This window comes from Myxine glutinosa, chromosome 6 (assembly GCF_964187855.1).
Source record: "Myxine glutinosa chromosome 6, kmMyxGlut1.1, whole genome shotgun sequence".
In the NCBI taxonomy this organism is placed as follows: domain Eukaryota; kingdom Metazoa; phylum Chordata; class Myxini; order Myxiniformes; family Myxinidae; genus Myxine; species Myxine glutinosa.
Window position 1 is genome coordinate 177,311,412 of NC_136266.1, and position 22,915 is coordinate 177,334,326.

Genomic DNA, 22,915 nt, shown 5'->3' on the forward strand with positions numbered 1-22,915 from the left:
CTCTCTGTTTCTGTCCCTCTTCCTCTTCACTCTGTTTGTAACACCCATCTAGCTTCTACTCATCGCCCTTTCTACGTTGTCCTCTCTTCCCTCCGTACCAGTCGCCATGCCTTATCCTTCTTTTCCTGAACTGCCTTTCTTTGGAACAGCCTCCGCAGCAGTGTTCCTGACTTGGATCAACATGCAACAATTCAAGTCATGAATCAATCGTCAAGATCTCCTTTAATTATTACATTCCCCCATCTTTCTTTGGTTTTGGTTTGGGACTCGACCCTGGACAGTTCTCTGGTGTCACTTTTAAAAACATTGAATCTAGATTCGGCTAAAATATGAACTATAGGAAGGTCTAAGTACAGAGGGGTTGGTCGAGGTATGGTGGTGAGCTGGTTTGCGCACATCGTCTACGTAGCGAGGCATCATTCAGTGAGAATGGACTGAATGAATGAACATTTGCGATAAACGATACTATGAACGTTTCGCTGTAGCACATTTTAAAATGTTGTGCGTGATCATTCCTGAAGACGGATGTAAAAGCTCCATATCATATATTGATTGATTGAACCAAACACAGAGCACAAAATACAAACTGGGGAAAACGAGAAAATGGACCCACTTTGTGAGTTTCTTCTGTGGCACTGTGCCAAAAGGGATTAAAATGTCGACAGATGTAAAAGGCCTGTCTGTGTGATTGAGGAAGCAAGTGTTTGGATTTTTCTATTTTTTACGCAGTCCAGACAAACATGAAATGAGAGTTGTCAGTCTGTGGGTATTTGAATCCCAGAAACTAGTGGATCACAAGCCCCGAAACACAGAATTCATCAATCCGCACCTAGCAACTTGCCATGTCACAACCATGACACCTTCTTACAATGCTCGAAACTATTCGTTGAGACAATTGACCATAAGCTCATCTGATTACAGACCAATCAGTAGCATTGTCCATTTGTTCATCATCGATCTTATGAAAGGTCTTCATTCACTTGAGGCTCTGCATGGTTGTTGTTACCGAGGTTCATTGTTGGGTTCGATTTTTGAAATGTGCACCCATTGGCGGACAGCTGCCGGGCCTCACCCGCATTTGTTTCTTGACTCCACCCACCATGGCACCCAGAATAAATAATATGGCCGCCATCTTGGTTTTCTGATGGGCCTAAGACGTCAGCCCTGTAGGCCTCTGCTGATTATACACTGCCCGGATTTATTGCGTCAGATTTCCATTGGCTTTGTTTGGGTCGAGTGTTATTCACGATGAAGAAAATACCTGTCTGTAATCATATATATAAATAATATAAAATAACCACCTTTAGAGGCCATTTTTCCCCGCAAGGCGGGGGTTGGCCTTTTTCGGGAACCGTGGTTATTGTTGTTTTTTGGTCCACTTTTTGAAGCAATGTTTTACGGCCGGATGCCCTTCCTGACGCCAACCCTTTTCGCCGCCTTTAACGACAAACAGGGAATTACCAGTGAACTGGTACTCAATTAGCCGACCTCGGAAGGATGACAGGCTGAGTCAACCCCCCTGGCGTTAATTCAGCGATCGACCGGGATTCGAACCCAGGATCCTAGGATCATAAGCCAGCACCCTAGCCGCTAGCCCAACACCAGGGTCTGTCTGTAATCATATGTTGAATAAAAATTATTAGTAAGGTTTAAACAAGCCCGTCAGCAGCACGGTATGCACCTCCCTAAAAAACATAGCGTTGCATAAATTGTTGAATAGCCCCATACTTGGGTTAAACAATCTGTGACCATGTGACGAATCGGCTCGTTCTGATGTAACTGTAGCAAAGGGTGACCTGGATGAGAGGTGTCCAGTTAATCTTTTAATAGCGCATTCAATGTATGTTTCCCAATCGTGTTGTTCATATTTTAAGAATGTTTAAAATGTGTGTTTCCCAATCGGCCCGTTACCTGATTTTTATCGCAGGTTGTGACCACAGTGCAGTCATTCTTCTTTTTCTACATTTGTGTGTGGCTTTAGAATGTGGCTCAACACGAGCACTGAAGAATGAATATGAATGATCGTTTTAATGCCATTTTTCCCCGCTAGAGCGGGGGTTAGCCTTGCGGGCCCCATGACAATCATGGTTCCCTGTTTGAGGCAATGTTTTTATGGCAGGATGCCCTTCCTGACGCCAACCCTTGGTCACGCTCTTACGATGCGCAGGGATACCGTGTACCTATTCTAAATCGGGGTACACACCGTGATCATTCATCCCAGCAAGCTGGTACTCAATTTGCCGACCTCGGAAGGATGACAGGCTGAGTCAACCCCCCTGACGTTAATTCAGCGATCGACCGGGATTCGAACCCAGGATCCTAGGATCCCAAGCCGGCACCCTAACCGCTAAGCCAACACCAGGCTCTAAGCCAACATGAGCACTGAAGGATTTACACAAAATGTTCCGATGGTCTGTGTGTGGCCTCTTCCATGGGCATAAAAACAAAGTCACGACACCGAGAAGAACCTCTGAAGCAAACCCTATGAGATGAAGAGGAAATTAACAATATCATTAGCTTTGCAAAAAAAACAATACAAATGAAACTCTTACACTTTAGACCCTGTTTGACCATTGCACACTCAAAATAAAAGTTTTATATATATATATATATATATATATATATATATATATATATATATATATATAAATATATATATATATATATTGTTGCGGTTTTAGAACCCACACTTTTGTAAATAATAATCACTTGTAAATATGACATTAAAGGTTAAAGGTAGCACCCTTAGTTAGGCCACAGCAACACGTAGGCCACCATAGGAACTCAGTTATTTCATTATTATGTGTTAGTTAAGGCTGTGTTTCCAATAGTTGAATCTGCGTTGCATCAATCAAATAAGGAGTAGGCCCTTTCGTTCATTTTGCGACCTCCCTCTACAAGCGCCGCCATTGCGCGCCCCTACAGTCGGTGCCTTAGCGTTCGCTCAGGCGCCGCCATTGACCATGCGGTCAGGCTCAAGGAAGAAGGGGCGGGACGCCAGGAACAAGGTGTGGCCACGTCAACTCACCATCAGGGCATGACCGGTAAGCCCTCACCAACCAACCAGGGCTGAGGTGAGTTCGCCGAAGGGCGTGGCTTTTTGGCTGGCGGAGTAATCTTGGCTCGCGTTATAAAAGCGCGAGCGCAAAGCCCTACTACGGACTTGAGAAGATATACGGCGGCGGACTTGAGAGGACTGGAGAGGACTGGAGAGGACTGGAGGGGACTGGAGGGGACTGGAGGGGACTGGAGGGGACTGCAGGGGACTGCGTGGAGACGTCTGATTGTAACCGGACTATTGGGAAAGGTGCCTTGTTGAAGGACTGCTTTCTATGGTACTGCGCAGAAGAACCTCTTGTAACGGGACTGATCCAGGAGCGCACATTGCGTAAGGACTCACTCGCTGGCGTTATAAGAGAACTTTGGAGAGGGTGCGTTTGTCACAGCCATACAATTATTACGTACGCTGAAGGACACCAGCCTCCCCCCCCCCCCCCCCCCCGCCATATGTAAGGTCCGGTCACATTCCACGATACGCGCGAAGCTGCCTACCCGGTTTTCACCCACTGGACTGGAGACACCTGGAGCCGGACCTCATCACCGGACCATCGACCTGGACCTTCCACCCTACCAGCTGCAATCCCCATGTGAGTGCGTATGTTTGTCTGGGGTCGTAGAATAAGACTGCTTTAAGACTGCCCTGTGTCCTGCTTCTTCTTCTTCCTGTACATTCTTTCCTTTCCTCTTCTTTTTGGTTTGTAAATAAATTACCTTGTTCTTTCTTGGTTTTCCCTAATCCGATCGCATCCGTCCTTTCTTTCAATTGAGTACCTGTGGCACGATTAGGAACCGCTATAATCGGGTTTAGTCATTGTTAATATAATAGCTCTGATCTCGGATTGCTAACCGCTCGGCATTTTCCATCTTATCCGTGGTTCAAGCGGGAGTTATTCCGTCGTTTCCGGCGGGCGTAAGTACTTATGTAGCAGCGAACCCCTAGGCCTAGCAAACCCTACCTAACGCCGCGCCGGGAAGGACGTTATAACTTCCAGGACTCGGGGCGGCCAGCTAAAAAGACAAGGGGATTACCCCCCCCCCCCCTTGATAAGGGGAGCGCCGACCCCCGAGGACCGCAACTATATATATATATATATATATATATATATATATATACTAGCAGAAGTACCCGGCATTGCCGGGCGGGGGAGAGTGGAAGGGGAGGGGAGAAGGGGAGGGGGGAGGGGAGGGGAGGGGGGAGTCGAGTCGGAAGTCATTGTCAATCGAATGTCGCATGTATTTTTTATTCCCTGTCAAATGGCATTGGTCCCGCATTCCGAACCCGGAAGTCGGAAGTCATTGTCGTCAAATAAATGTTTCACTCTCTGTCACATGCCGTTGGTCCCATGTCAATCGGATGAAGTTGAAAAATTAACGTTACGAAGTTTCTCTGGGACGGACTGATGCCGAATATGAAGTTGAAAAAGTAACGTTCCGAAATACGCTGATGACGTCATAATTTTAAAACGCGAAGTCTTTTTAATTTTAAGGTGTGCTGTAGTTGCTCTGAGACGTACTGATTCCGAATATGCCTTTGGTTTTGCTCTGCGATGAGTAGTTCTCGAGTTAGAGGACAAACAAACAAACAAACATACTTTACTGCTTTATTTTTATATATATATATATATATATATATATATATATATATATATATATATATATATATATATATATATATATATATATGTGTATATATACATATATATATCTATCTATAATTCCAGTAATCTCTGTTTGTACGTCTGTACGTTTGTACGTCTGTTTGTCTGTGACCGCTGTTTCTCGACAACCACGGGTCCGATATACTTTTAACTTGCCAGGTATATTGCTGGGGACCCGAGGATGTGCCTTTTCAAGGTTTCATATTAATCGGACAATTACTTACCGAGCTATGTCCAAAAAACGATTCAACCAATCAGAGAGCAGCGAACGATCGCGTGTGCCGAACGTGGAGGACACACTCTGCCTCGGATGGCACATTTGAGAGCGTATTCATTTATTTCACGTTTGCAAACTATGTTGGCGTTAAACTATGTTTTAAAACTAATAAAACCGAATTTGCGATTCATTCGCTTTCCTGCGCGTTTGTGCACGCGATGGCGATTTCTTTACCAAACTCCGGAAGCCGTTCGCTTTGGACCAAACCATTGCATGTAAATAGAGGGGGGGGATTGTCACCGTACTCGCAAGCCGTTCGCTTTGGACCAAACCATTTCATGTAAATAGAGGGGGGGGATATAATTTTAGATATAGATATAGTACGGGCAATGCCCTAGTATATATAATGCAAACAATTTAGTGTTGTTGTTGTTGTTGTTGTATAGCCCCGGACAGTTCTCTCGAACAAGCCTGTGGCATGGAGGCAGCCGGTCGATCTCACAGGAGCGACCCAGATATCCCCCACATCCAGGATGGTGTACCCCCACCTAACAGGGCCACCACAGCAAAGTCAGGGCCACCACAGCGTTAGAGGGAGAGGAACACACACACACACACACACACACACACACACACACACACACCAAGAGGGAAAAGGCCGGTCCATGGGTACCGATCAGCACTCTGACCGTGACTGCGCTGCCCTGACGAAGAATGGGGAAGATTTGGCTCCCGACTAGTGTTGGGGGTACAACCACCACGAAGAGGCATCCCCGATCGTTGTGTAATTGACTGTTGTTAACCATGCTTAATATTCCAAGGTTTACATGTATTTATAAGATGTTTTTTTAGATTATGTTTCCTCTATTCAATCATTTGTTTTGTTCCTTTCAGTTATACTGTGTCCCCTTTTCAACACGCTTCCTCGGTTAACCTTGTGGTCCTTCCCGCTTCAATCCCTGTGGCAGTGAAAGTGTATGTTCGCCTGCATGGTTCAAGCGCACCGATCCTGTGTCCTTTGAAACACCACAAGGACATGGGGAGCCCCCAAGTGGAATGGCACGGGCCTTACGGAAAGATTTACTCGGGTCAGTGTTGCGGTTATTGTGCATTTCACTTTGACCTTTCATTTCACACTTAAAGCCTGTAAATCTTAGACTGCGAGAACCCTTACAAGGCCAATGTCGTCTTTTCAAACCATGTGAACTCTCTAACCATAGACCCTGAGCCTGCCCTTTCCCGTACCTCCAGGTTTAACGACTCACGGTTGTTTTCTACAACCACGCTTTGAAGCACCATCTATCCCTACAGTGTGACCATGTGACATGTGTGTTCAGCTGCTAGAGATTGCTTTGATGTCGTGCTGAAATTGCATTCCTCATGCAAGCATCCAAAAGAATCGTCGCTTGGAGTCACGTGACGGACAAACCTGGCAGGGGAAGTTGGGGTCACGTGACAGAGGTTGTATCAACTTCATTAACCCCTCCCCCTCCCCAAGGGGGTTTTCCACCTTGGACAAGCTCTGTGTTAAGTGTGACGGATTTGTCACTTCCGCCTTTGTTGTTATTATATACTTGTAGGATTTTTAGTTTCAGGTAATATTGTTGAGATTTCTGTGTGAAATGGAGATGACTTTAGTAAAAGGTAAAAAAATAAATGCTCGTGGAGAAAAAGAAAAACGTGGCAAAGAAACTGGAAGAGGAAGAGGAGGAGGAGGAAGGAGGAAAATCGGCAGGGGAAAGAGACGGCTGTGAGTCGAATCGAGGTTGTGAGCAGACTTCCTCGATATTGGTCGCGAATGAATTGAGGCTTCCCGTGAAAGGGATTGCCCGCAACATTGTCCCATATTACGATTGCAATTAAACCTGCGTCTCAGGTTTTGGTACCAAGCGTGAACTATTGGCGGGAAAGCAAGCGCCTCCATTACAGGCCGACCCGCCATTTTTCCTCGAGGAGGCCGTCCGCCTGGTGCATCGTGTTTTGTCTTTGGGATTCCCATATCGACCTCATCGTGTGGATCGCCGTTGGTTTCCATATCACCTTAATCGTTGGTGGACGTGGGGCATGGATTGCACTCACGTTTTAGCGGATCGTTACCGTGCCGCCATCCGCCAGACCTCACACCTCGTAACTCCTCGTCTGTAGCCGCGCCGATACCTACCTGTTGTTCTTGCCGTTCTGCATGACTTCAACCTTCGCCCAGCCTGGGGATTCTTGCACGGACTTTGGGATTGTTACATTCCACTCACGTTTGGCGTATCTTCTGGGAGTCACTGCAGTGCTGTTAATGAGTAGAAAACAGACAGATTTACAATGCAGATAAACTTGTCATTAACCTATTAACTCGGTCTCTTTTTTTTTTTTTTCCAGGTAGAAGTAAACGTATCAAAGACGATAAAAGCCTTGTTTTCTCCAACGCCTATCCTGACCTGTCGGGTTTTTATACCTGCACCGTCCAGTATTATTACAATGGGCAACGTGACATTTCAGCCAACACCTTTGAAGTTTTCGGTAAGACGCTAATTAACAATATAAATTATATTTAATTGTGTGAAACTGTAACCAATGTATAACAAGCATGGATCCTTACAAATCTACATCTGAAGAAATGCGCAATTAAGCAGCAAATATCACTTCAGTGGATTTACCTGATTTTTTATTATCATTTTATTTTTGTGTAAACCACCTTGTCTGGTTTACCAATGGGTGCATAACATTTCTCATTCCCTCCATATTATAGTATGTCTACGGTGAAGTCATTCTGATGTATTTATGCCCTAGAAAAAGTACCCAGCGTTGCCTGGTAACAATGAGTCGCTTCCTGATGGGAATATGAAGAAGGTGGGGTGAGGGGTGTGAGAGGGGGGGGGGGGGGGGAGGGGATGGATAAGGGGAGGGGGAGGAGAGAGGACGGTGGAAGGGAGGGGAGGGAGTGGAGGGTTAGTATATCGCACAAAAATGTTAGTCAATAAAAAATGGGTACGTAAAATCAAAAAGGGAGCTCTGTCTACTGTAACGCCATGGCTTGCAAAAGCAGCCTGAATAGCATTCACCATGTGGTGGTTAATCACATTCATAAAGGGTGTTGTAGCACACCCAAACCTCCATGGCCTTGTGACTGATTAATTAAGAGCCCTCGTGAAGTGACTTAAGCACCCCAGCAAGCACTCCAACGAAATGGGTGATAATGAACGACTCGCTTGGCAAGCGATAGTATGCTGTTTGCTTCTGGTTGAAATGACCGAGGAATTTTAAAAACAGATCGCAGGTACAGTGGAGTAACACCCTATCCCATGGAAGTATGAAGTAAGTTAAAAAAATTTAAGTTAAGTAAAAAAAAAAAAAAAAAAAAATACCCCAAAATGAGAATGAGTTGTTGGTACATTTGATGTCGGCATGTTTTGGTATGCATCTTTTTCCGATGAAATTTGTCCTTGCCTTATTTAAGAAAGAAATGTTATTTTATCATGATTTGCTGAATATGTTATATGATTGATGTTTAAACCTATGATTGTTGGTTTTTGATTGATTCGAGACGTTGGGTTTGCTGGGTTTATTTTTTCATAAATTTTTCCAGTATCTCCGGGAACGGTGCACCCCCTTTGGGGGACCTTAAAAACAAAGCAAAGACTCTTAAATCAAAAGTTTAAGACTTTTTTTTTGCAATTGCCGAAGTATTTAAACTTCAAAACTCTGTTGAGTGTATAGGGAAATTGTACAGTGGTTTGTGGGTTCCTTCTCTAATATTCTTCCCACTCATGATTATTCTCCTTCCCCTCCTCTTCCTCAGCCTCATCCTTCTTTCCCCCCGCCTCGCCCCCCCCCCCCCCCCCCCCCCATCCACCCACCTGAAGCCTCTCGGTGCATGTTCAAACCTTACTTGCAATGGCCATTGCAAGAGGGATTTCAAGATTCAATACAAGATTCAATACAATAGGGAATTAAAATTTAACGAGACTGTATCGCCAATATGTCTCCGCATAGTCCCACAATGGGTATATGCCATAGTTCACTGTCCTAAAAATAACCAAGTTTGATTTAAATCCGTTCAGCTGTTTTCAATTATCACATTTTAACCAGCCATGACAGGTTTCACGTCGATCGGTGAGGCAGTTTCAGAGAAGGGATTTTTAAAAATATTGGCTTTCAAGCTAATATGACTGCCATACCACATGACGTATGACCTTTAAAAATGTACACTCTGCATATGTATGTGTCAGGGATCACATTTGTGAAGTTTCATGTTGATCAAATAAGGTTCTTTTTTTCTATCCAAGATGGCTGCCGAACCACGTGACCGTCGACATAATTTTTAAACACAACAACATGCATTTTAAGGCCATTTTCCCTGCTAGAGCAGGGGTCAGCCTTGCGGTCCCCATGACAATCTTCTCCATTTTGCCCTATTTTCTGCATCTCTCCTTGTTAACCCCCTTGCCCGCTTTTCTTCTTCCACCATCTTTAGCCAAGTCTTTCTCGGTCTTCCCCGTCCTCTACTTCCTTCTACATTCATTTCCATCACTCTTCTCAACCAGTCACTTTCATCCTTCCTCAACACATGACCAAACCATCTCAACCTGTTCCTCTTCACAGCATCAATCACAGGCTCTATTCCCATCATCTTTCGCAAATCATCATTTGTCTTCCTCTCTCTCAACGATACTCCGCACATCCACCGAACCATTCGCATTTCCACCCTTTCCAGCCTTCGTTGCTGCTCTACGTTCACTACCCATGTCTCGCTCCCATAAATCATAACACTTCTCACACATGCAGCATACACCTTTCCCTTCAGCTTCAACGACACTCCTATCCTCATCAGCACGCCACTCAGTTCCCAAAACTTCTTCCATGCACATCTCACTCCAGCAACTGTTGCCGAGTCTGATCCACCTTCTCCATTCAGCATGTCTCCGAGGTAGCAAAATGTTTTCACACCTTCCAGCTTCACGCTGTCTCCAAGATCCAACTCAACATTTCCTCCATCTGCAGCTCCCTCTGTGCACACCTTACATTTGAATGTAGCTGCCACACTGGTTAATGACCCTCTCAGACCACTGCATTTTTGATGAACCCACTCAGCGCACATTGTACATTGAATGGAGTTCACTCCGACACCCTTCCTGCACATAGCACATGGCCACTTCCCAGTTCTTTCCACCTCACCACATGCTCCACCACTTGCCATCACCTTCGTCTTTCCGATATTCACCTTCAGACCGTTTGTCTCCATACATTCCTTCCACTTGTTCATCTTTTCCTTCAGTCCATCCATACTTTCGCAATCAACACCAAATCATCTGCATACAACAACTCCCACGGTAAACCCTCCTTTACGTTCTGAGCCAGCACCTCCATCACAGCTACAAATAGTAGCTGACTTAGTACCGACCCCTGATGCACTCCCACATTCACCTCAAACTCTCCACTGTTCTCGTCCTTCGTCCTTACAGCTGTGCGCGCTGTTTTGTACGTTGCCATCACTACTCTGATCAACCATTCCTCCACTCCTAACTTCCTCAATGCCCATGTCAATACTTCACGTGGAACCCTATCGAATGCTTTCTCCAGATTTCCAGATCTCCAGATATCCAGATTTTAAAACGATATGCAACAATGGTGTTAGATATTTGTATAATTTAGCATTGATAGGGTAAGCGGTTTAAGAGATATAATTATTTAATATTTTCCTTCAATGCAATGGCTGCCACACCATGTGACCAATGATATTTTTGTGATCAACTTTTAATCACCATGCCTAGTCAATGACACATGTAAAATTTTGAGTCGATCGATTTGGTGGTTTTGGAGAGGATGTTTTTTTAGGTTTTAGGTTAAATCCAATGTGGCTGCCAAACCATGTGACCTATGATGTCATAAATTTAATATTTCAATACAAATGGGTCACAGATCATGTGCATGCAATTTCAGATTTTTAGGATAAGGAATTCGATTAAAACATTTTTGGTTGGTATACCACTTCACCTATGTTGTCATCATTATGATGCTTTTGTTCCCCATTGGGAGTACTTGACAATGTGCCAAGCTTCAAATTCTTCCATTCAGCGGTTTCCGAGAAATATATATTTTAATTATTTGCATTTAATCCCAGATGGCTGCCATACCACGTGACCTATGACGTCGCAATTATCATAAAAAACATTCTGCAAAGGTGTCACTCCTACCCTGAAAGTTCCGTCTCAATCAGCCTTGTGGTTGCTGAGAAATATGAGGTTTAGCTCGTACGGACGGACAACCCGAAAAATAATGCCTCCGGCCACCTTCGGGGGGCGGAGGCATAAAAAGGACAAATATTATTGTTTGTGAAAAGGTTGATGGAATTAAAATTTAAAAAGGACAAATGTTATTTATTGTAAAAAGGTTGATGGAATTCAAAATAAAAAAGGACAAATATTATCGATTGTGAAAAGGTTGATGGAATTAAAATTTAAAAAGGACAAATATTATTTATTGTAAAAAGGTTGATGGAATTCAAAATAAAAAAGGACAAATATTATTGACTAGCCGAAACCCGTGGAGCATCCACGGAAGGGAGGATGTGGTGTATGGATAGAGTGTACCATTATGGATGGCATCGGGGATTTGCTTGTCCGAGTAAGAGTGAGGAAGAAAGATGAGAATGAAGAGTGCGTATATGAACAACGATCGCCGACACCGGCACAAATGCATGCTTTAGATTGTCCACTCAGTGGACGGCTTGCTTTCACCTTTGCCTGTCCAATCAGCGGACGGCTTGCTTCGCCTTCGCCCAGCAGACGCCAATACGATGGCGTCGTAAGATGGCGTCGTATCGGCAGTTAATCGGATGCTTTTGGGCCCCAACGTCGGCTAATTCAGATTTTTCGAGTATGGCTGTACGTGATAAACAAAGAGCGCGGTTCGTATATCGTAAATCCATTAGTGCCGTGGACATCGGGTCACTGGGTGTGGCGTAAAAGGGATAAAGTCGAGTCCTTACGCTGTTATTATATAGATTGTAAAAAGGTTGATGGAATTAAAAATAAAAAAGGACAAATATTGATTGTAAAAAGGTTGAGGGAATAAAAAATAAAAAAGGACAAATATTATTGATTGTAAAATGGTTGATGGAATAAAAAAATATAAAAAGACAGATATTATTGATTGTAAAATGGTTGATGGAATAAAAAATAAAAAAGGACAAATATTATTGATTGTAAAATGGTTGATGGAATTAAAAATATAAAAGGACAAATATTATTGATTGTAAAATGGTTGATGTAATAAAAAATATAAAAGGACAAATATTATTGATTGTAAAATGGTTGATGGAATTCAAAATAAAAAAGGACAAATAGTATTGACTAGCCGAAACCCGTGGAACATCCACGGAAGGGAGGATGTGGTGTATGGATAGAGTGTACCATTATGGATGGCATCGGGGATTTTCTTGTCCGAGTAAGAGTTAGGAAGAAAGATGAGAATGAAGAGTGCATATATGAACAACGATCGCCGACACCGGCACAAATGCATGCTCTGGATTGTCCACTCATTGGACGGCTTGCCTTCGCCTGTTCAATCAGCGGACGGCTGGCTTCGCCTTCGCCCAGCAGACGCCAATACGATGGCGTCGTAAGATGGCGTCATATCGGCAGTTAATCGGATGCTTTTGGGCCCCAACGTCGGCTAATTCAGATTTTTCGAGTATGGCTGCACATGATAAACAAAAAATGCAGTTCGTAGATCGTAAATCCATTAGTGCCGTGGGCATCGTGTCACTGGGTGCGGTGTAAAAGGGATAACAAAGTCGAGTCCTTACGCTATTATTATATAGACTAGCCGAAACCCGTCGAACATCCACGGAAGGGAGGATGTGGTGTATGGATAGAGTGTACCATTATGGAGGGCATAGGGGATTTGCTTGTCGGAGTAAGAGTGAGGAAGAAAGATGAGAATGTAGAGTGCGTATATGAACAACGATCGCCGACACCGGCACAAATGCATGCTCTGGATTGTCCAATCAGCGGACGGCTTGCTTCGCCTTCGCCCAGCAGACGCCAATACGATGGCGTCGTAATATGGTGTCGTATCGGCAGTTAATCGGATGCTTTTGGGCTCCAACGTCGGCTAATTCAGATTTTTCGAGTATGGCTGTACGTGATAAACAAAGAGCGCGGTTCGTAGATCATAAATCCATTAGTGCCATGGGCATCGGGTCACTGGATGCGGCGTAAAAGGGATAACAAAGTCTTGTCCTTACGCTATTATTATAAAGATTGTAAAATGGTTGATGGAATTAAAAATAAAAAAGGACAAATATTATTGATTGTAAAATGATGATGGAAGAAAAAATAAAAAAGAACAAATATTATAGACTAGCAGAAGTACCCGGCATTGCCGGGCGGGGGAGGGGAGGGGAGGGGAGGGGGAAGAGGAGGGGGGGGAAGGGGGGGAGGGGACGTGAGGGGGGGGGAAAGTACCCGGCATTCCGTGTATAAACGTGGGGGGGGGGAGGGGAGGGGGGAAGATGGGGGGAGGGGTGGAGAGGGGAGAAGAGGGGGGGGCAAGTACCCGGCATTCCGTGTATAAGGGGGAGAGGAGAGGAGAGGAGAGGAGAGGAGAGGGGAGGAGAGGAGAGGAGAGGAGAGGGGTGGGAGGGGAGGGGCTGAGGGAGGGGGGAGGGGGGAGGGGGGAGGGCGCGCGAATTGTCGAATCAGCGCGCTGCTCTGCCACCAATTCAGATTCCGTGTATAATATTTCTTGCTGAAAAAAATATGGATCTAAAGATGAAAGAAAAATAAACCTATGTGGTGTGAATGGCAATGTTCCTCGCTCAAATGTGAAAAAACGCAATCGCGTGGCAGGAACATCACGTGATCGCTCTGAGCGATCGATTGCAACTCTGCGTCGTGTCGTGGGCGTGGCCAACGTGGCCTCATGCGCCCAGGTGATTGGCTAACTCGAGCTCGAGAGAGCCATAATGCGCTACGTTATGGCAAAAAATATGGATCGAAAGATGAAAGAAAAAAAAACCTATGTGGTGTGAATGGCAATATTCCTCGCTGAAATGTGAAAAAACGCATTCGCTTTTCGCTCTGAAATACGTGCGAACGCGTAACTGAGTTAATGGCGGCAAGGAACATCACGTGATCGCTCTGAGCGAATCAGCGCGCTGCTCTGCCATTCCGGTCATAATATTCCTCGCTGAAATGCGCTGAGGTAAAAATATGGTAAAACAATATTATGAAATAAATTTTTAGGTCGGCCATGTTCTTCCCAGGCTCAATGGCCATGTTTGTGCCAAATATCAAGTACGTGAGCCTCTCCGTTTAGGAGTCTATCGGTAACAATACACACACACACACACACACACACACACACACACACACACACACACACACACACACACACACACACACACACAAACTGTGTTATATATATCTATCTATAATTCCAGTAATCTCTGTGTGTATGTATGTATGTATGTATGTATGTATGTATGTTTGTCTGTGACCGCTGTTTCTCGACAACCACGGGTCCGATATACTTTAAACTTGCCAGGTATATTGCTGGGGACCCGAGGATGTGCCTTTTCAAGGTTTCATATTAATCGGACAAGTAGTTACCGAGCTATGTCCAAAAAACGATTCAACCAATCAGAGAGCAGCGAGCTATCACGTGTGCCGAACGTGCCGAACAGACTCTGCCTCGGACGGCACATTTGAGAGCGTATTCATTTATTTCACGTTGGCAAACTATGTTGGCGTTAAACTATGTTTTAAAACTAATTAAAACTAATTTGCGATTCTTTCGCTTTCCTGCGCGTTTGTGCACGCTATGGCGATTTCTTTACCAAACTCCGCAAGCCGTTCGCTTTGGACCAAACCATTTCATGTAAATAGAGGAGGGGGATTGTCACCGTACTCGCAAACCGTTCGCTTTGGACCAAACCATTTCATGTAAATAGAGGGGGGGGGGGGGGATATAATTTTAGATATAGATATAGTACGGGCATGCCCTAGTATATATATATTGTATAAAGGCTGACAGAGGACACCCAGAATTTTCTATACAAATCTGTAGGCACTTGCAGGATGGTCCAGACTCGAGAGGTATGCACACTCACCTCACATCTAGACGTTGAACTGCAATCCTGTCCACTGACAGTTGCTGGACGTTAAATAACCCCATGGTGTTCTTCGCGAAGACGAGGCGAGCACCCTGGCCATATTCCAAATTCCTGCCCAAACTACAGGGGGCATCAGCAGCACAGAGCCCCACGGTGTCCTTCACAATGACTAGGCGAGCACCCTGGCCATATTCCAAATTCCAGCCCCAACTACAGGGGGCATCAGCAGCACAGACCCCCACAGTGTCCTTCACAATGACTAGGTGAGCACCCTGGCCATATTGCAAATTCCTGCCCCAACCTACAGGGGGCATCAGCAGCACAGACCCCCACGGTGGCCTTCACATAGACGAGGTGAGCACCCTGGCCATATTCCAAATTCCTGCCACAACCTACAGAGGGCATCAGCAGCACAGACCCCCACGGTGTCCTTCACATAGACGAGGCGAGCACCCTGGCCATATTCCAAATTCCTGCCCAAACCTACAGGGGGCATCAGCAGCACAGACCACCACGGTGTCCTTCACATAGACAAGGCGAGCACCCTGGCCATATTCCAAATTCCTGCCACAACCTACAGGGGGCATCAGCAGCACAGACCCCCACGGTGTCCTTCACATAGACGAGGTGAGCACCCTGGCCATATTCCAAATTCCTGCCACAACCTACAGAGGGCATCAGCAGCACAGGCACACTGCAGGCAATGGCGCAACTCGTAGCCTTGTGAGACTGTATACTGTATAGGTACACACAAAAAAGAAACAACACCTATACTGAGATATTCTAAATACGTAAATTAATTCGATTTCCCCTTCTTCCTTTTTACCTCCACCACCGAAGGTGAACGGACATATGTTCTCACCCCTGTCTCTGAGCAGGATATCTCAAGAAGTTGTGGACGGATTCGGACAATTTGGTGGACAGGTTGGGCATGTGATAAGGAAGAAATGATTAGGTTTTGGTGAAGATCCCGATTCGGATACTAGAATTTTTAGTGATTCTTCACCATTGGGTGATTGGTCCAAAAACGATATATAAAGACGATATATCAAAAGGTTATGGATGGATTTGGATGAAACTTAGTGGGCAGGTTGGGTGTGTGACAAGGCCCGGCTGATTGGTTACATTTTGGTGAAGATCCAAATACTAGAATTTATAAAGTGATTCTTCACCATTGGGAGATGGGGCCAAAAACGATATATAGCAGGACATCTCAAGTTGTGGGCTGATTTTGACGAAGCTTGGTGGAGAGGTTGGGTGTGTGACAAGGAACAAATTATTCAATTTTGGTGAAGATCTGAATATGGATTCGGATACGAGGATTATTTGATCACAAGTGATTCTTCACCATTGAGAGATCGGGTGAAAAGCGATATAAAACATGATGTTTAAAAAAGTGATGGACGAGTTGTGACTAAACTTGGTGGATGAGTTGGTAAGATGGCAAGAACAAGCAGGTTAGATTTTGGTTCAGGTCTGAATCCAGATCCGGCCTATCAGTGGATACAAAAGGTAAACTGTTCAGCCTGGTGGAGGTATGCGCTCTCTACTCTCTATGTAATGGCCTCTGTTATTTTTTCCTCTGTTCCTTATGACACATGCAGCACACACACCTAGCCAAGAAACCGCGCATTAATAACCCTAAATTAAAACAACAATGGGAAGTAGGACATTGAGCACTTCCGCTGATAACACCGACTTGGTGAGCACACAGGCACAGGCAGAGCCATGAGGCCACGCCCCGAATGGCAGTGATTGGTCTGGGATGTATTGGCGCAAAGACTGCTAAGATGGGACTATTGGATTGGTGGAGCAGGCACGGATGACGTCAGAGCCTTGAGTACAAAGGATTGAGAGGGCAGACATTTTGTCTCTCTCTGCTTCTGGATTTAATCGCGGGCAGTTGGCATTTTATAATCCTCTCGGCTGTTCCTCCTTCTTGGCTTTCCCTCACTCTCTTGAGTCCTGGCTTTGTTTGTGAACAGTCGCCAAAACGCTCTCTGCTTCGGATTCCATAGCGAACTCTTGGCTTCTTCTTCGCCTCTCTTGATTTCCCCTTTTTTCTTTGTCTCTTGAGTCCTGGCTTTTGACGACGAACGGTCGTTTCCCGACATCGCTCTTCTTCGTATTCTCGTGGCTGGCTCGCACCTTCTGGCTTTGGTGTTGGTGTTGGTGAATGAGATCGTGAGGACAAGTGCAGCTGGAGCGACCGAGCGGACGCGGCCTGTTCGCTTCGCGCACGGAGCCAGGAGTGAGCGGACCGGACGGCGAGGCCTAGTTTGTGCTCACGGGGAGTGCAGCCTGCGGTTTCGCGCGCAAGGACGTAGAGGCCTGTGACTATCTTTGACGATTCCTGACGAGGTTCAAGAGCAACTTGGACCTAAGTGCACACAATAAATAACACATTTATTTTCGTTATTTTACATTTCTCTTTATTTGTATTTGAGTCTGTCTGGGGGCGCTCCAGTTAGGACTTTCTTTTATCGTGCATCATTTGGTTACCGGCATTTCTTCAATAAAGCCGGTATTTTTGTACATTTTAATTCTGTGTCGTTGAGTTAATTTATCCAGGTGTGAAGACGTCGGGTGGAAGCCGTCCAGGTAAGTTCGTCATCCTCCTTTCTCTCGTGTGCAAAGAATACTGTAATTTTTGGATTGAATGCCCTGGAGTAAAGCTTGTTTGGTCATCTGTGTCGCCCTGCGGTGTTCACCACAGGGTAGTCACACGACAATATCATGTAAGAGTTTTTATGTCAAATCTGTTTACTGTGTTACTCTGGTGGCCATTTTCAGAAATGCTCTTCTTTTCAACTACTGGGAATTCAACAGGGTACATTTTTGTACCATTGCACCATTCAAGGTTCAAATGTGATTCTGAATCGTCTTCTTTTTTTGTGATTTCAGACATTTATAGCAAGTTCTTGTCTAGGCATGATGGCACCTGCAAAATAAGGGAAAATTCACCAAAGCTTGCATTATGTGCTTATTCCAATTCTTTCACTGATTATTTACAATTTTCTCATTACTCTCTACTCTGCTGCTCATTAAACTTCATTCAATCACCCCTCTCCAGCCCCTCTCACAATCACTGCCGTCTTCAAACCGTGTTTACGTACTCAAGAGTGTGCATTTAGTTCTTGCTTTAAGAATTCACTAAGTGTTATTGTTATTTGCCCCATTGCAGTGTTTACTGATCCAGAAGTGAGTTTCAATATGGCCGTGACGTACCAGATCGACACCTGCTCCAACATAGACATGTACCTTGTTGTAGACAAGATGCAGGAGGTGCTGAACATCATGCTACAGATGCTGAGATGTCAAGTAGTCCACCCAAAAATGAATTGCAAACTCGACAAGGTTTCTGGAGTTTCGTCGGCCTCAATGCACATCATTTTCCAATGTATGCTGCCTTGATTACTCAGAGTTTTGTTTTTTCATCTTCCACTCTTTAATTCGTTTTATTAAATGGTGATGAATCATTGAGTGATAGCACTTCTTAAACTAGAACGGCACTTGGTAGAGAGCATACCTCCGCCTGGTGAACAGTTTGTTTTGTATCCACTGATAGGCCGGATGTGGATTCGGACCTGAACCAAAATCTAATCGGCTTGTTCTTGTCACCTAACCAACTCATCCCACCAAGTTTATTCATAACTCGTCCATAACTTTTTTAAATATCATGTTATATACCACTTTTCACCCGATCTCTCAATGGCGAAGAATCGTAAAAAAAAAAAAAAAAAAAAAAAAACTCGTATCCGAATCCATATTCAGATCTTCACCAAAATCGAATTAATTCGTCCTTGTCACACACACAACCACTCCATCAAGTTTCGCCCAAATCCATCCACAACGTTTTGAGATATCCTGCTCACAAACAGGGGTGAAAACATCGCCTCGGTCTACCTTTGTCGGTGGAAGTAGCAAGGCAAATGTTTAAAAGTTATGAATTGTGTGTTTAAAAAAAAAAAAAAAAAAAAAAAAAAATTGTCACGTAACAATAATGTTCGCTCCATCAATATTTTAATCGACAACTTTCATTTGCAGACTGTGTACCACTGTCCAATTTTGAGGATATTGTCGCGCGAATCCCTCGGTTAATACTGTAGGACCGCGGAGGACCGAACGGCTTTACTTGAGGCGACGATCAAATACGGATTTGACTATGCTACGCAGGAGGGAAGAGGAAGAAGCGGAAGCGCTTACCTCCCGGCTCGCGTGCGCCAGTGTCTTCAACCTGGAAAGTGATTAACTCAAACGAGAACGGGTTTAAAAAGGAATGGAAAATAATACAAGGGTTTATTCGAAATATAGATCGGGACAGGGAAACGCGATGATAAATAAATGTCCTAAATCGGGACGTCCCCACACCTCACTTCAGAAACGAGACAAAGGAATGAATGAAATAAAGAAATCGTCGTGTGGTGTTCTGTGAGATGTGGTGCGTGCTTATCTGTCTGTAGTGGTGCGTCCGTCGTCCAACGCGGCCCCCTCAGTCCGCCTCGCTCACGTGCTCCGCCAGTCCCTGAGCGGCCCGCTCAGCGGCATGCCCCGCTCCAAGCTCCTCGTCGGTCGCACACGAGGTCCCGTTCGCTCACAGCACCGAGCGTCGCTCCAAGCTCCGAGCACCGAAAGCACCGAGCCCCAAGAACACCCCGGGGAAGCGTGCGCGAAGGAAAACCAAGGAAGAAACCAGCCAAGAGTCCAGCGCAGAGTAGCGCAAGCACAAAGGGTCGATCTCCAACACGAAGCACGAAGGGTGCAGCGCCAAGAGAGAGAGAGAGAAAATGTCGTCGAGCGAGTCCTTTTTGTCACCTGGCGTGTGACGTCAATTCTTTCTCTGCCCCAACCAGAGCCTCGTATCTTCTTGGTCTCTCGAACCTTCTCCCGCCACCGGCGCTCCTCCCTCCAATGAACAACCTCCTTCTAAGTCGTGGTTTGGCGCCTTCCGCGCTGATTGGCTGAAGGTTCGCGCCTTCCGCACCAACCAATCACACGTTCCCTGGGCGTGGTTATAGCTTGTCTCACACGATGTCTGTCTCCCACGCCGGTGTTATACGCAGCCGCTTCCTGCTTGTCTTCCAAAGTCGTTGTTGTAAGGGAGGGGAATTATTTAATGTGTGCACTAAGGACCTATCCAAGTGTCTATATGAGTATGCGTTGCCATAAGGGACACAGGTTTGATCACCAGGTCTAACGCACAGGTCTCAACTTAATCCCTACAACTACTTAACACACGAACATTCTTGTATGTTCACAGGTATACACTTACCCCGACAAACTGCCTAACACACAGAACTTATTACAGGTAGATTCGCTATCCCAACAGACGAAGCATGATACCTATTCAGATCTACGTGGCTCTAGATATTCCTCTACCCAAATTCATAACAATATTGTAATAGGATTGAGGCAGAATTTCCAAAACCTTAAAATTACCTTACAATGTTGTCCAAGTCTAATTGCACTCATTTCTGATAGTCCAGGTGGTGTCAGACACCACTTTGTGTCAAAACTGAAACACTTCTGGTGTCTACATGAAAGCATTTCAGTGCCATAAACATACACATCTTCATGTTTACATCTGGCCATTGGAATAAATGTCTCGTTTTTGGCTCAGATGTTCTTTCAAAAGAGAAAAACTTTTTGACTCCCTTCATAATTCTGAACCGTACTCAGGGTAGTGTTTTGGATTCATTGGTGTATCCGTTCATGTTTTGTGTGCAGTGGATGCATTCGGGAGGAGCTGGGGAGACGCCTGCAAGCAAACACACATCCGGGATTGCACTGATGCCTCCAACAGCAGAGTGGAAAAGGTTATTTTACCTGTTTGTATCTTTTTGGATTAAACATTTGGATAAAACGACTGCCAAAATGGAGAGAAATTTCACTGTTTTTTGTTTACCTTTGGTTTGAAAATTTACCAACATCTCAGGATTGTGAATACTGCAAAAGTACACCAATATTCTTATTTTACTTTTCATGGAAATGTTCTCCTGACAGTTTAGAGCGGCATAATTAAGGCCTAGCATTTCGGACTGAATGAACACAGTAGCGTATTACCTTATCTAGCAAAATACCTGTTGCGTTGCCATGTTTACGCTGGTACTTTGTGACGTTTGTCTTTAGCTGTTAAAACAGCATATGGTGGTGCATACCAAAATGCTAGGCCTTCAGCCTGCTGTAAACTGGTAGAGTAACTTTTATATTTCTGTGCCCATTTGTAATAAATAGCTGTAGTTAATAGGTGGGAGACATTCGCTGCAGCTGCCATAATGGGTGAGAGATTATTAACATGGAGTCTCTCTTCTTGCAATATCTGCACATAGCTGTCCGTACAAGCTCCTCTATGAAATAAACGTACTGTAATAAAACCTCAGCCATGTCCATGCCATTCTTAGTGGTTGGGGTGCCGGCTTGGGATCCTAGGATCCTGGGTTTGAATCCCGGTCAATCGCTGAATTAACACCAAAGGGGTTGACTCAGCCTGTCATCCTTCCGAGGTCGGCAAATTGAGTACCAGTTCACTGGTAATTCCCTGTGTGTCGCAAAAGGCGAATAACAGGGTTGGCGGCAGGAAGGGCATCATTGTAAAACATTGCTTCAAAAAGGGGACCACGGTGCCCGAAAAAGGCCAACTCCTGCTCTGCGGGGAAAATGGCCTCTAAAGGTGGTACTTTTTCTTCTTTATGTCTGTGTCATTGAATGCATTGGAATATTATCAAAGCATAATTGCAATGGCTCACAGTAGTTGATCATTATTTAAAAATAATAAAAAGCCCGTTAAAAATGACAGTTTCTTTGAAGGTGCAGCCTCATGAGCATGCCAAAGTCTGAAGCCTCGGCCTAGTGTCAGGTGTGGTTTTATCTTCTTTATTTATGAGACAACCTACGGATGTAAATGAACACTCGCTTTACTCTGCATGTGTTGCACATCACGTGCAGTGAATTTCACCTCACTGAACCTCGTATTTATTGTTATTTAAAAAAAAACGCTTCTGTACACTGCCCTTGAGCCTCGGTTTTCAAGCCACCGTCTACAATTCAAATGGAAGAGACATAATTACTCTTTATGGAAAATGTTTCCCGAGTTTGTTTTATCCTCAAAAATAGACCGTAGTGAACACACATTCATGTTAAAAGATTGACGTTTAAAACCTACCCTTATGAAGAGCACCAGGAAGGTAGTTTAAATCCAACTAAACCCATGAAGTTTGCATCTGTTGTCTGCGTGTAGATTTTTTTTTAGGTAACTATTACATCCAGTAAGTCTATTTTTGGAAATGCTTTGGTTTACCTTTGAGGTTCCAAAATCATTGCTTTTTTTCTTTTTCTTTGTACATTTGTGCAGGCCCGAACACTTATTCAGAACTTCTTTCATAAGCAAGAACAGATGCTGCGCAGGATGGATCCTAAACCTATCATACACTACATTGCTGGGAGTTTGACCATGGAGAGGTTGTACAATTGCAAGCCTGGTTACGGCATCCATAACAAGAAGCATCACACCTGTTCAAACTGCTGTGGTGAGTGGCTAATTGTGCTCAGGACAGATATGATGAACGACAGTAACAAACCTGCTCATCTCTGGCACCATGGTGGGCCAGACATTTTTCAAGGTTTTTTAAAATTTATTTCTTCCTCTCCTCCTGATGCCATCACAAAATAAAAACAACACCAAATTAATGGCCAATTTAAAGATGTTTTTAATTTGCATACAGTGTATTTATAATTGTTTATTCCTGCATTTTTTTTTAAACCAAATCACCGTTGGAATGTGTCTCACATGGTCTCGGTCCCTGCTATAGCCGGAAAGGCTGATGTTTTAATGAAGCCTGAGAGTGGCTTCCCAAGCAACCACCTGCTGCATGT

General features: G+C 44.6%; 1 protein-coding gene across 2 annotated transcripts in view; it reads left to right on the plus strand.

Moving 5' to 3' along the window:
- Nucleotides 1–22,915, plus strand: part of LOC137428979 (zona pellucida-binding protein 2) — a 34,253-nt gene that overhangs the window by 9,877 nt on the left and 1,461 nt on the right. For both annotated transcript variants that reach the window (XM_078780891.1, XM_068118916.2), the window contains exons 3-7: nt 5,904–6,023; nt 7,306–7,446; nt 18,228–18,443; nt 20,771–20,859; nt 22,395–22,569. In XM_078780891.1, coding sequence (XP_078637017.1) covers nt 5,904–6,023; nt 7,306–7,446; nt 18,228–18,443; nt 20,771–20,859; nt 22,395–22,569 — 741 coding nt within the window. The remainder of the gene's footprint in view (nt 1–5,903; nt 6,024–7,305; nt 7,447–18,227; nt 18,444–20,770; nt 20,860–22,394; nt 22,570–22,915) is intronic.